The sequence below is a fragment of the Narcine bancroftii genome, chromosome 1 (assembly GCF_036971445.1).
Source record: "Narcine bancroftii isolate sNarBan1 chromosome 1, sNarBan1.hap1, whole genome shotgun sequence".
Taxonomy (NCBI): domain Eukaryota; kingdom Metazoa; phylum Chordata; class Chondrichthyes; order Torpediniformes; family Narcinidae; genus Narcine; species Narcine bancroftii.
This window is the reverse complement of record NC_091469.1, coordinates 417,920,750-417,934,476: the sequence shown is the minus strand read 5'-3', so window position 1 is coordinate 417,934,476 and position 13,727 is coordinate 417,920,750. Positions and strand designations below refer to the sequence as shown.

Genomic DNA, 13,727 nt, shown 5'->3' with positions numbered 1-13,727 from the left:
GACCCAAAGCAGGTCGTCTTCAAAATGGGAGATTGTGAGAATAACATTGTCTTTGATTTGTACCTTACAATTAATTTAGCTAAAAATACTGCATATTTTCACCTCCCAATTTTTAACCTTCATGTTTAGAAGTTATGAGTACAATGTTTGAATCTGGAAGTATCAGTCCTGGAGTAATGAGTTTATGTGAGGATGAGAACATAGCTTGAGAGCATCCCTATCTCGTGTCCACTCCTGGTTTCACTCCAAGCTGCAGATGACAAGAGAGGACAGTTTGAAATTTGTGTTCGTTGATAAATTGCTCCCTCCACCTGACATTAGTTCTACACACAGCACTAAACACAATCTGAATAATACAAGGTAACAGAGGCTTGTCAGGTTGACTGCTGTTTGGAATCCCTGCTCCAAGATCCTTCTGTGAGTCCAGATGGTAGAGAAGGGGATTCAGAAAATGTGATTAAAAAAAGTAATCAGACTGCGAAATGAGCAGACAATAGGGGGTCTTCAGTGAATTTACACTTTGAAAAAGTTTAGGTTGTCAAACCAGATCATAGGCAGTAGTGATATACTTGCTGACATATTTTGTGCATTAGCTTCCTGACCGACAGGATGCCCATGCAACAAGTACTTTGTTTCACATTCAGAATACATAGAGTTTTGATTCACTCACTTTTCAATGTCAGACGACCGCTTCCCTGGGCAATGCAAGTCAAAACTGACTGAAGCAAGTAAACAGAAAGGTCAACTGAGCAAGACCAAAGGGATAATATTTTGTAAATTTGGAGAAAGGGGAACAAGTCAGGGATTCAGCCTAGGAATAGTGATGTACTATTATCATACCAAAAGCCAGCAAATTCATAGATGCTGCTCAAGGTTGTTTGGAAGGGTATAAAATTTTCAAGAACATAGTTTTAATGACCAGATTGCTCACCTTGTCTTTGATTAAAGTACAAAATATCGGTTCCACAGATTTGAGTCATTTCAGTTAAACCTTTCTGGCATCTTCAGATTTACTTCAATATTTTCAGCATTTGGGGAACTTTATTTCTGCTTTCAATCTCACCTCAAGATATGGAATTTTATTGTAAAATCAGTATCAAACATCTTCCTAACTCTTCTACCAGATAGTCCACTAATCTCTCTTTTTAAGTCTTGCAATTCAGAACAAAAAAACTGCTCAATTTGGGACAATTATCCCTACATCACTATTGACCAAGGGCACCCCTCAGCTTTTGCAAACCAAACAATTTACAGCAGTGTTTTTTTTAAATAAAAATTGACTTGGAATACTTAACCATTTTGAAACATGCTGATTTTATTTATTTAGCAAACCAGCACACAATTGCTATCCTTCTATTCCTTTTTAGGCTGCATTTAGATTTTCCAAAACAGTACTCTGGAGACTACGGAGGAAGCTGTTTAATGCTCCACAAGAATGCGTTGGAATACAGTATTTTACTTAAAGGCCATATCAGGAGCCATGTCTACTTTTGGATAGCAGTTTAGTTGTGTAATTAGTTTGCTTGTGGATATATTTTGATAATGTAAATAGTAAAGTGAGAGCATTGCAAATTTGGCTTTATTAGAGGATATCTGAAACAAGACCACATTAACAAAGACTGAAAAGCTGCAAGGCAGTTACGGACTATTATTTTTTCTGGAATAATGTGCCCAAGTTGAAATAGATAAAAATGTCTCTCTGTTTAACAAAAATTTCAAGACAAAACACTAAACTCTCCTTAATGAAAGATTGTTACAGTTCAGGCCACAACTGTTTTAATATTGCTTCATGTTATACATGATGCAAAATGGCTGATGCTGGATGCCCTCCTAGAGAAAACCGGATTACTAAATGGGTATTACTAATGGCAGACAAAATCATTTCAACTTCAGTATGCCAATGGCAGAATATGGAACATAACTATATATTAAATCACAATGGAGAAAATTTTCAGAGACTTCAATTCCATTTTGAAACAATAGGTATCATTAGTTTTGCTTTGCCACAGTACATGGACTGAATCACAACCGGAAGACCATTGTCCAGACATACAGTGTACAGAAGCACAGTTTAAAAAGGAGCTCATTGAAACTAGGGTCAAGGAATCCTCTTTAAATTCAGTATTATAAAAATTATATGAAATAAATAAATGATGAAACAATACACTGGCTGAATCTCACAATGATAAGTGATGTGCCCTGCATGTGGAAACATATTTTATGAGTTTAATTAAAAAATGGAATAGGCTCAATGAATATTTTCCCAGTCATTTAATATGAGGAGCTCATTTTCAAGTTCAGATTATCCTTCACAACAAGGCAAGAAAACTGTTGAGAATAATTATTTCTGATATCACAAAATCATAGTTTTATGATTTACAGACACACTGGAACACATTTCTAAAGTATGCCGCACAAATACACGATTCATGTTTAAAATGCAACATTCTCCAGATTTGATGTATTTTCAGATGCGTTCCTTTAATCCATGTGAAAGTATATTCTCAATGTTCTTATGGCAAATCATTCTTGACCTCTGAAAACTGACTTACTTACAGTTTAAACCTTCCTGTCTAAACTGTGCTGTACAACTGCTCTCTCAGGTTTTTAGCCTGTCAGCAGTATTCAATCAAAAGGAGCTGAAGAATAACATTACATATTTCCTAACAGTAACTGAAGTAATATCTAAAAAGAAAGACCACTGAAACTAATCAAGGCCTAACAAATGTTCAGAAGAAATGGTGTGATAGTCCATTGCAAGACATTTTTAAAAAAGGAATTACTTGGAATTCAGCAGACAGAAGGTTTTCACAATCACAGGAGAGACAAAGTCTATTCTTTGTTGTTGATTAAATAGTATGAAATTTTTATATTTAAACAGACTGTTTAAAATCTTTAAGGTCAGAAAAAATCCCCCAATCCTCATGAAGATGGCTGGGTAAGATGGGTCTCATATCCAGACTAAGCTCTGCTAAAATTGCAGCTGAACCGGGACTTCTGTTAGTATTATTAAAATGGCCCAGGAGCTGATGACTGGCTTTCCAGTTAATAAAAACCAGATGTTTTCCTTCTGCTCTGTTAACATGCACTCTCAGTTACTTTGTGTCTGTAGAACATGTTTTTGACTGCTTTGCTCTCAGATATTTTTAAAAGACAAAAAAAATGAGGAAAATGGATGCAAAAATTATAAAGATTGAAACAGTTCACATTTTACAGCTATATTTTGTCAATGCTTTATACACAGGACTGCAGGCACTGTAGCAGCCAGCACCAACCCAAAGCAGCCAACAGGGTGTAGGCTGAACACTCGCAGAGATCACATTCTCTGGAAATCGACCTTGAAGGGGAAAAAAAACCTTGTAAAATGCTGTATAATAGTGAAGGAAATAAAACCAGCTGGATTATACAATGAGTAAAACCAGACCTACTTTCCAAAAGCGGTATGTAATATGTACTGTCTAAAAGAGTTGCCACTGGCAACAGGGAAGTAAATGCATTAAAATTATAAATCAAATCAAAGTGTCACCAGCTGCGGTCAAATTTGTAGCAAAAAAAAGCAAAGCGAGTAGGCCTTCTCGGCAGCTCAACTAACAGGTAAATGACATTTCACCCAAGGAATCAACCAGCATTTGGGATACTTCAATAAAGCAGCAAGTATTTTTTTTAAATCAGACTCTTTCATAAAAAAGAGCAATTAAAAGGATTCAATTAGCTTCATTTAAAAAGTGTTAATCCAATAAATAGGCAATCTATAATAACAGACCTTCCTCTTTCAAGTATCTATTTAGACTAATAGTTTGCCTGCAGGACACTCTGTTTAGCAGAGGCAAAAACAGAACATAATTCACAGTCCTCTGTAGTTGACTTGGCATTCATCATTCAATAAGTTCATAATTATATGTGCGCGCACACACACACACACACACACACACACACACACACACACACACACACAGACTTTTTGCATACGATACCTTTGTGTGGAGGTAATGAGGATAATAGTAAGTGTACTGAGGGTACATTGGCTGCTGTTCCAAACGTTTGCCCATGTAGATGGAATCTTTATCTCCGATGCAGGGAACTCGCTGACAGTGTGTAGTGCCCCAGGCCCTTCTTCCTCTTAAACCACTATTCCTGACAGTGTCAATGACTGATGAGGCTTTCGGGACTTCTCTGCCTTCTGCTGCTTGCCAGTTTAAATACAGCTGAAAGATTTTTCCTTTGGATTCGGAGTTCTGTCGGTGCTTGTCCTTCCTTTGTAAAAAGGGTATACAATCCTTGCTATTTGATAAAAGTGTGAATTCCAAAATGTCAGTTGATACTGCCCTCAGCAACTCCAATTACTTTGAAAGATGAGGAAGATAATTTAGCAGGCTAAAAATCACTGCAGTCCCGACCTCCTCTTAAGCTTTCCGTGTTTCCACCAGCCTTCCAGCCTTGCTGCTATCTCCTTCACAAAGTGACATGGTGTTTAGGGCTTGTCTTGTCTTTCATTCAACCCCCACCCCCACCCCTCCTCCTTCTCCTTCTCGCTGGTGGGTGGGACTTCAGCAGCCTCTCCCTCGAGAAACAGACGCAGTCCAGAAGGCTGCAGTATTTCCTCCAAGAAATAGCCTGCATTCAGTCTGATGCAGGCAGGAGCCCAATTCATTCTGCCATATCACTTGAATGCTAAGTACTTTTACAATAGGCCAATCATAACTAGAATAATGAAGTACCAAAGGCGACAGACATTCAGTACTCCCAAAAAGTTTCAGCTTTTGTGGATTAAATATACCCCTGATCAGTTACATGTTGGGTAAAATGGTGTTACTTTGAATTAAGTTTTGTTTAAAAATAAAGTGATCTTTGTTTCCAGTCACTCTCATGACTTTTCTGGCTTCATTCTGTTTTCTCTGACATACCAATAAAATAAATAACCTGGAATGCAGCCGGGCCTTGTATTCATTGAAGATGGTGATCTAAACACGAGGGAAACTTTAAAAAAATCTTTTGAGAGTTGAGGAGAAACGAATCTTTCCAATTTATATTCACCCATGATCTGAATTTAAAATGTGGATTGCAGCAATATTTGACTGAAATAAAGCAAAAATGGTTGATAAATAAGTGATTTATTCTGCTATGGAATATATGGAAATTGAAATTAAAGAGGAATCACATCAAATGGAATTATCTTCAGGTCATCAACATTCACTGTCTGAAGAGGGCTGCAATTTTCTCTTTCTGACTAATTATTTTTCATGAAGAATATGACATAAATGTAAAAGCTTGATATTTATCTGTTTATAAATGGTTTATAAGATACTTCTCCGTGGATTGTCACCTTGTCATGGTGGAGGAGCTTGTGTGGTCCTGAGATCCCGAGAGTGATACCGTCTCGAGCTATGCTCCTGGTAGGGCAGGGGTGGCCAACCTTTTTTTTAAAACTCACATTCCACTTTAAGTAATCTCTATGCCATTGGTGCCCTGTGATTAGTAAGGGATTGTTTAAGGTGATATGTGGGTGGGAAGGGATGGTTGAGAATCACTGCTCTAGACCCAATTGTTATTGAAATATTTTGCTTGAGAAAAATAGTCATTGGTCCATTTCCTTTGGAGTTATGAAACCATGCACATAACGAGTCAATTGGGTACGATTAAAACAATGGTTTTCAAACTTTTTCTTTCCACTCTTACTAATCACAGAACACCTATGGCATAGGGATTACTTAAAGTGGAATGTGAGTTTTTTAAAAAAGGTTGCCCACCCCTGAGGTTGGGTCATCCATGGTGGTAAGGTCGAGGGTGAGGTCCACGACAAAGAACAATCCAACCAACACCTCAACAGTGGAACAGGTGGATGAAGTTACTCTGAACTCAATGGCTGTGAAGGCAAATTAAGGCTGCAACAAATCCATCAGCTCTGATCATCGTGGTTTTCATGTCATTGGAACTAGTTGGTTGATTTGTGAAGTATTGTGTGCTTCTTGGAGTGCAACATTAAGCTCACATTAAACAAATACACACACAGGCATCTCGGGCCACTTTCCAAGATTGGACTCATAAGCCACTTGAGAGCCCATAGGAATGAAGACCATTATCAATGATCTCAAAGGATAACCATGATGATAAAGTTAAGAGGAGCTTGGATAGGGCAGACAGCCAGCATCTTTTTTCCTCAAGCAACAATATCAATTACAGAGGACATCTGTTTAAGGCAGGGTCCTCAACCTTTTTCTTTCCACTCACATGTCCCTTTAAGTATTCCCTATGCCATCGGAACTCTGTGATTAGTAAGGGATTGCTTAAGAGAGTATGTGCATGGAAAATAAAAGTTTGATAACCACTCGTTATGTGCACAGTTTCATAACTCCAATGGAAATAGGCCAATGAAATGTTTATCAAGCAAAATATCTCAGTAACAATTGGGTCCAGAGCAGTGATTCTCAACCCTCCCTTCCCACTGACATACCACCTTAAGCAACCCCTTACTAATCACAGAGCACCGATGGCATAGGGATTACTTAAAGTGGTAAGTGAGTGGAAAGAAAAAGGTTGAGATCCACTGGTTTAAGGTAAGTGGAGGAAAGTTTATGGGAGATGTCAGACTAAGGCTTTTTTTAATACAGTGAGTCGTGAGTGCCTGGAAAGCAATGCTGAAGTGGGTGGAAGTTGAGGCTGGTAAAATATGGACATTCAAAAGACCATTATATAGGATGTATAAAAACAGAGATCTATGTGTGTGAGTTAGGGAAAAATTAGATTGTTGTGGGATAGGTACACATAGGTTAGCACAACATTGTGGGATGAAGGGCCTGTACTGTGCTGTAATGTTCAATGTTCTGTGTTTTGCAGCATTAAGTTAAATTAAAAAATGATTTCTCACAATAATAGATGGCCAATGGATTCATGATGTTTTTTTTTATTTTTTATTTTTCACACCATAAATCACAATAGCCATGATATACACTTTTTCTTTTCCACACATTTACAGTGACTTTTTCTCCCTCCCCCCTCCCTCCTCCCAAGCCACCCCCCCATCCCCCCCCCTCTCATCCATTTTAGTTATACAATCTAGGTTGCATTAATTCCGTTAGACAATGTTGTCATTCAACAAAAATACACCAGAAATTCTACTGAGTCCATTCTTTTCTTTTCTTCTCCTTCCATCAACTTAGGTAATGTTTGTTCCCGGTAGGTTTTCGCTATTGTATTTAATGTAAGGCTCCCATACTTGTTCGAATATTTCAATATTATTTCTTAAACTATATGTTATTTTTTCTAATGGAATACATTTATTCATTTCTATATACCATTGTTGTATTTTCAAATTATCTTCCAATTTCCAGGTTGACATAATACATTTTTTTGCTACGGCTAGGGCTATCTTAACAAATCTTTTTTGTGCATCCTCCAAGTCAATTCCAAATTCTTTATTTTTTATGTTACTTAGGAGAAAGATCTCTGGATTCTTTGGTATATTGTTTTCTGTTATTTTATTTAATATCTGATTGAGATCATCCCAAAATTTTTCTACTCTCTCACATGTCCAGATTGCATGAATTGTTGTTCCCCTTTCTTTTTTACATCGAAAACATCTATCAGATACTGTTGGGTCCCATTTATTTAACTTTTGCGGTGTAATGTATAGTCTGTGTAACCAATTATATTGTATCATACGCAGCCTCGTATTTATTGTATTTCTCATCGTTCCAGAGCATAACTTCTCCCATGTTTCCTTTTTTATCTTTATATTTAAATCTTGTTCCCATTTTTGTTTAGTTTTACCATTTGTTTCCTCATTTTCCTTTTCTTGCAGTTTAATATACATATTTTTTATAAATCTTTTGATTAACATTGTATCTGTAATCACATATTCAAGGTTACTTCCCTCTGGTAAACTCAAGTTGCTTCCTAATTTATCTTTCAAGTAGGATCTCAGTTGGTAATATGCCAGCGCTGTATCTCCCGTTATATTGTACTTATCTCTCATTTGTTCAAAGGATAAGAATCTACTTCCTGAAAAACAATTTTCTATTCTTTTAATCCCTTTTTTTTCCCATTTTCTAAAGGCAAGGTTGTCTATTGTAAAAGGGATGGATTCATGATGTTGAAGAGTTTTTGTCTTGAAGTATTAACCCTGCTTTTATTTCTATGGTAACTACTTGATCTGATTGCTTTCTAGTATTTTCTGTTTATATTTCAGAGTTCCAATATTTGCAGGTTTTTTTTACATGAAACATCAGTCTTATGGGGCCTTTATCTGTTAGTTTGAAGAAGGATTCAATATTTGGTGGGGTGGGGGGTATCCAAGGAATTTCAATCCAAATCCAGAACAACTACCCAAGTAAAGGCCAGAGAATTCTCATGTACATGACCAGGATCGAGAAAGTATTTCTGATTTCCTACCTTGCTCCCTCTCCAAGTATTTACATTGCGATGCGTTATGAATGGGTATTAAACATAAAATCACAGTCATACAGTTGTTCTAAGTTGTTATCACTTTCCACCAACTAACAAACCAATCACATACTTGATAGAGAAGACCAAGTGATCTCAATTGAGCCTGACCATCAGAGACAACTGTACATGAAGATGAAGCTAGTATTTTGCTCTTGCCATTCTTCTAGTTTATCAGCTTTAAGTAGTTGTTGGGTGCACCACAAAGGAGACATGCAATGAATCAAATAATTTTCTAGTCACACACAATGTTTGGAAATAGTGAGGAAAATGGTGCCCACATAGTAGAAGACTGTCATTGGCTGGATCTGGTCAACAGCTCAATTATCTACATCACTACCTATTACAATTGACAGGGGAAACAGACAATGAGTAATGGCTTCGATGAAGCTAATTCCACCAAATATATCTTTAGAGATACTGGATTGCTACCATTTTCAGAATTTTAAAGCTTACAAGGTCTGTCCTCATTGACCTTATAAGAGTAACACAAAAATGGTGGTTTAAGAAGATTGCTAAGCTTTCAAGATATAAGGAAATTAAAAATAAGTCATTCAAAAACTGATTTTGCTCCTTGAACATCAGAAATGCTAATTTATTTAAACATGTTGTACAATTCAACTCTGAAGGAAGCAAACACTGCATCATTATGGAAGTGAAAACAAAAAAAAGTATGACTGACATTCTTGCAGGACAGATTTGGCATCAGTTTGCCTCATAAATTTAGTGATACTAATAGTTAACAGGCAATTTACACCTAATTGTTGCTAAAAAAAACCCCAGATTTCTACTGTCATTAGTGCTAAGTACTGTAATTGATAACAATATTCAGATATAGAAGTCTTGCAATACAACACAATAGAAATTGATACCAATCAGGTAAGTTTCAAAAAGGAGTAGCTGTAAGATTATGACTAAAAATTCATAAACAATAAAATCCAAGGTCACAGCACTCTGTAAAATATAGGTCACCTTTGCATATCTAGGTCACTCTTTTCTATTTGGACAATCCTCAGAACAAAACTACAAATAATTATTTTAAATATCTGGTGATGAATATGCAAATATTTGAGATGTTTATCTTGATTTCATTATGATTCCACCCCCCCCCCCACAGTCTCCTGTATTTTTACTGAAATTTATCAACTAATCAAACAAAAAAGAAATCGTGGAGATGGATATATTAATTAGAAAGAACAAGCTTTACTAAAAATAACGACATTCTCTTTCCTTCGCCTCCCTGGGTTATCCATGGAAGTGGAGAAACTGTTATGGAGAAAGCAGCAACACAGAGAGTCTAGAGCAAATTAAATCTACTGGCAATGTGAGGCAAGAAGAGAGTGAATTAATACCTTCAATTAATTCATTCTACTTTTTGCCATTTTTACATCACTTCTCATTTGTCTGGTATTGTGATATCAAAAAGACAAGACCCATATGATAAATTAGGTCAAGAATGGCTGGTAAAAGGAAGAATAACAGCATAAGGAGAGAAAGATAGGAGAGGTAGATTAGGAATGGAGTGGCAGAATTGAAGTCAATCTGAAGCAGCAAGATGAAGTATATCCATCAGTACTGGAGCACCACAGGGCTGCGTTTTTAGCCCCCCTGCTGAGAACTTCACACCTATAACTGTGTGGCTCAGTGCGACAATAAAAATAACACCATCTACAAATTTACTGACGATTCCACGGTATTAGGTTGCATTAAGAAAGGTGATGAGTCAGCATACAGGATGGAGATTCAAAACTTGGCTGAATGGTGCACCAACAACAACCTTGCACTCAGTGTCACAAAAACTAAGGAGCTGATTATTGACTTCAGGAAGGGAAAACCAGAAGTATATGATCTAGTGATCGTTGGGGGTGTGGGTGAGCAAATTTAAGTTCTTAGGAGTCACTATCTCAGAGGATCTTTCCTGGACCCAACATATTAATGGCATCGTAAAGAAAGCACGTCAGAGCCTCTACTTCTCCACGAGTTTGCGCAAGTTTGGTATGACTCCAGAAACCCTGGCAAAAACAGATGTGTGGTGGAAAGTGTACTGACAGGTTGCATCACAGTCTATGGGGATACCAATACCCCTGAGTGTAAAGGCTTCTAAAAGGTAGTGGACACAGCCCAGGACATCCCCACTATCGAGACCATCTACAGGGAACGATGTCGTCGAAGAGCAGCAGCAATCATCAAAGATCCAAACCACTTAGCACACATTCTGTTCTCTGCTGCCAGCAGCAAAGAGGCATAGGTGCCATAAGACTCGCAGCACCAGGTTCAGGACAGCTGCTACCCCTCCACCATCAGACTCCTCAACAACAAACTCAATTGAGGACTCAATTAAGGACTCTTACTTATGCACATTATTGATTTCTTTAAAATTTGTTCTCTATTGCACAGTTAGTTAGTTAGTTTATATTTGTTATCTGTTTACAGTTCTTTATTTGTTTACATGTATATACTGCGTACAGTTTTTTTTTGTTGCATTACCAATAAGTAGAAATTCTGCCTCGCCCACAGGAAAAGAATCTTGGTGTTGTATGTGATGTCATGTATGTACTCCGACAAAAAAAAATCAGAAATCTGAAAAGTAGAGAAAGAGTAGAATAGGCAAGAAATGCAGGGAGGAATGGGGTTGGGGGAAAGTGGAAAAAAGGATTGAGGAATAGTTGAGAAAGACAGATGGAATTGATAAAGGAGAGCATGTGAGAGAATAAGGATATTAGACAGGAAATGAGGTTAAACCAAAATATGTGGCAAAATGCATAAAAAAATTATTGTATTTGGAATCTCAAGATAGAATTATCTGAGAGAGGCAATAAAGAGTAATGTGGGATATGGAAAGGAGTTAGGTTTTCAGAACCAAGTTGTTTCTCTATTTTGCAGGTCACATCTGATGAAGTAAGTCTTGGCTGGTCAGCCAATTGTAAGCAGCAGGGCAAATGAGAGGAAAAAAAATAGACATGAGGAAACTAAAGAGGTGGAGAGGGTGAGAAACCTGGCAGTGGTGAAAATCATGGAGAGAGAGCAAGAGCAATATTTTACGGACAAAATGAGGGACAGAAAAGAACTATGTGGGGCTGGGTTTCCAAAAGAGATTGATTTCCTTTCAAACCTAATTAAAATTCCTTTCAGCCTCTCCTACAACATGGCTGAATGCTGACATTACAGAGTAAGGTAATTCTACAGCAACATTAGGTGGCCAAAGCTTGCAACTGCAAGTAAAGTAATTTGGATGATAAGCTCAATACTCCATCACAGCTGTTGTTTTAGCAGCAAATATGATACTGCACAGTAAAAACTTACAAAAAGTTTACCTTCCGAGATTAAACCAATTGCTGATTTTATTTCTAAAATTCAAGGGTAAAATAATAATTGCATTGCAAAATATGACAACCAAGGAAAGTGTAAGTAGAGAAAATTTTGTCCTCATTTATCAATATGCTACGAAGCTCAAGTGTGAAAAATTGCAGAAAAATATAATTTTTGTGTGATAAAGTTTACCTGGACTGACTCTGTTCTGGAAAGCAAAGCTGTAAAATATGTCTTTACTGTGATTTTCTGGGTGAAACACAAAGGTGTGTAGATGCTGTGATTGTAGTAAAAACACACCAAAAGGCTGGAGGAACTCAGCCGGACTTTTCAGCATCCATAGGTGAAAACGATATATTGTCGACGTTTCAGGTCTTTGGCCTTCCTCAAAGAATCAGTAGAATGAGCCAGAATCAGGAAATCTCAGAAAGTCTCAGAATTTAGAGAATGCTGGCTGGGGAGGAATCCAGACCAACAAAAGGTGTTAATTGGATATGATAATGGTCATGGTAAGAATTTATCATGTTTGTGGGAAAGTAGATGGAAGGGAGAGACAGAGCTGGGGGAAGAAGTGTGTGGTGGGGAGTGTTTTTAACGAAAGCCAGTTAAGTTAATATTAATGCCATTAATGCCCAGTCAGAAGATGAGATGTTTTTCCTCCAATTTGCAGGTGATCTCAGTTTGGCAGTGCATGAGCCCATGGACAGACTTGTTGGCAAGGGAATGGGACTGGGAATTTAAATAGGTGGCTACTGGGAGATCCACGCTATTGCAGTAGACAGAGCTGAGGTGCTCAACAAAGCAATCTCCAAGTTTGCATCCAGTCTTTCTGATGTAGGGGAGACCACAGCGGGAGCATCAGATGCAGTAGATGACCCCTGCAGATTCACAAGAAAAATATTGCTTCACTTGAAAGGACTGTTTTGGGCCCTAAATGTGCTGAGGGAGGAGGTGTGGACTCAAGTTGAGCAACTCCTGCAGTTGCAAGGGTAGGTCCCATGGTGGGGAGGAAGGAGTGGAAAAGGGAGTCACGGAGGGAGCAGTCCCTGTGGAAGACAGAGAGGGGAATATGTGTATAGTTGTGGGATCATGTAATAGGTGATGGAAATCGTGGAGGAATATGTGTTGGATGCAGCGGCTGGTGGGATGGTAGGTGAGGACAAGAGGAATCCTGTCCTTGTTGCGCGAGGGGGCCAGGGCAGATATGCAGGTGATGGAGGATATGCAGGTGAGTGCCAAGTTGATGGTGGTAGAAGGAAAGTAATGTTGTTTGAAGAAGGAGAACATCTCTGATGATCTGGCATGGAAGTCCTCATCCTGGCTGCAAATGTGACAGAGATGGAGGAATTGAGAGAATGGAATGGAATCCTTAAAAGGGATAGGGTGGGAAGGTGTATTCAAGGTAGCTGTGGGAGTTGGTGGGTTTGTAGATGATTTCTGTTGGGAGTTTGACTCCCGAGATAGAGACTGAGAGATTGAGGAAAGGGAGAGTGTTACAAGAGATGGACCAAGTGAATTTGAGGTCAGGGTGGAAATTAGGAGAAAAGTGGATGAAGTCAACAAGCTCATCATGGCTACATGAGGCAGCACCAAAGTAGTCATCGATGTAGCGGAGGAAGAGTTGAGGGGCCTTGCCTGTTTAGCCTTGTAGCATGGATTGCTCCATGTAGCCAACAAAAAGGCAGGTATAGCTGGGGCCAGGGCTTCCCTTTTAACCTGTAGAAAGTGGGATGAATTAAAGGAGAATTTATTGAGGATGAGGACAAGTTCTGCCAACCAGAAGAAGGTGGTGGTGGAGGGTGACTAGTTGGATCTATTATCCAGAAAGAAACAAAGGGCTTTGAGGTCACAGTATGGGGGATGGAGGTTTATAGGGATTGGATATCCATGGTAAACTTGAGGTGATCAAATTCAGGAAACTGGAAGATAATGAAGTGATAGAGGGATGTACATTAAGTATCCCGGATGTAAATGAGAAG

At 38.2% G+C, this 13,727-nt stretch overlaps 1 protein-coding gene across 9 annotated transcripts in view; it reads right to left on the bottom strand.

Annotated features, from left to right (window-relative positions):
* The window catches only part of LOC138751586 (RNA-binding motif, single-stranded-interacting protein 3), a 1,523,265-nt gene that overhangs the window by 786,375 nt on the left and 723,163 nt on the right, over positions 1–13,727 (bottom strand). For 3 of the 9 annotated variants that reach the window (XM_069914053.1, XM_069914054.1, XM_069914055.1), the window contains exon 1: positions 3,975–4,501. The exons of the other annotated variants lie outside the window; for them this stretch is intronic. In XM_069914053.1, the coding sequence (XP_069770154.1) occupies positions 3,975–4,049 (75 nt within the window). In that variant the 5' untranslated portion in view covers positions 4,050–4,501. Of the gene's footprint in view, positions 1–3,974; positions 4,502–13,727 lie in introns of those variants that run through there. 9 annotated transcript variants of the gene reach the window in all.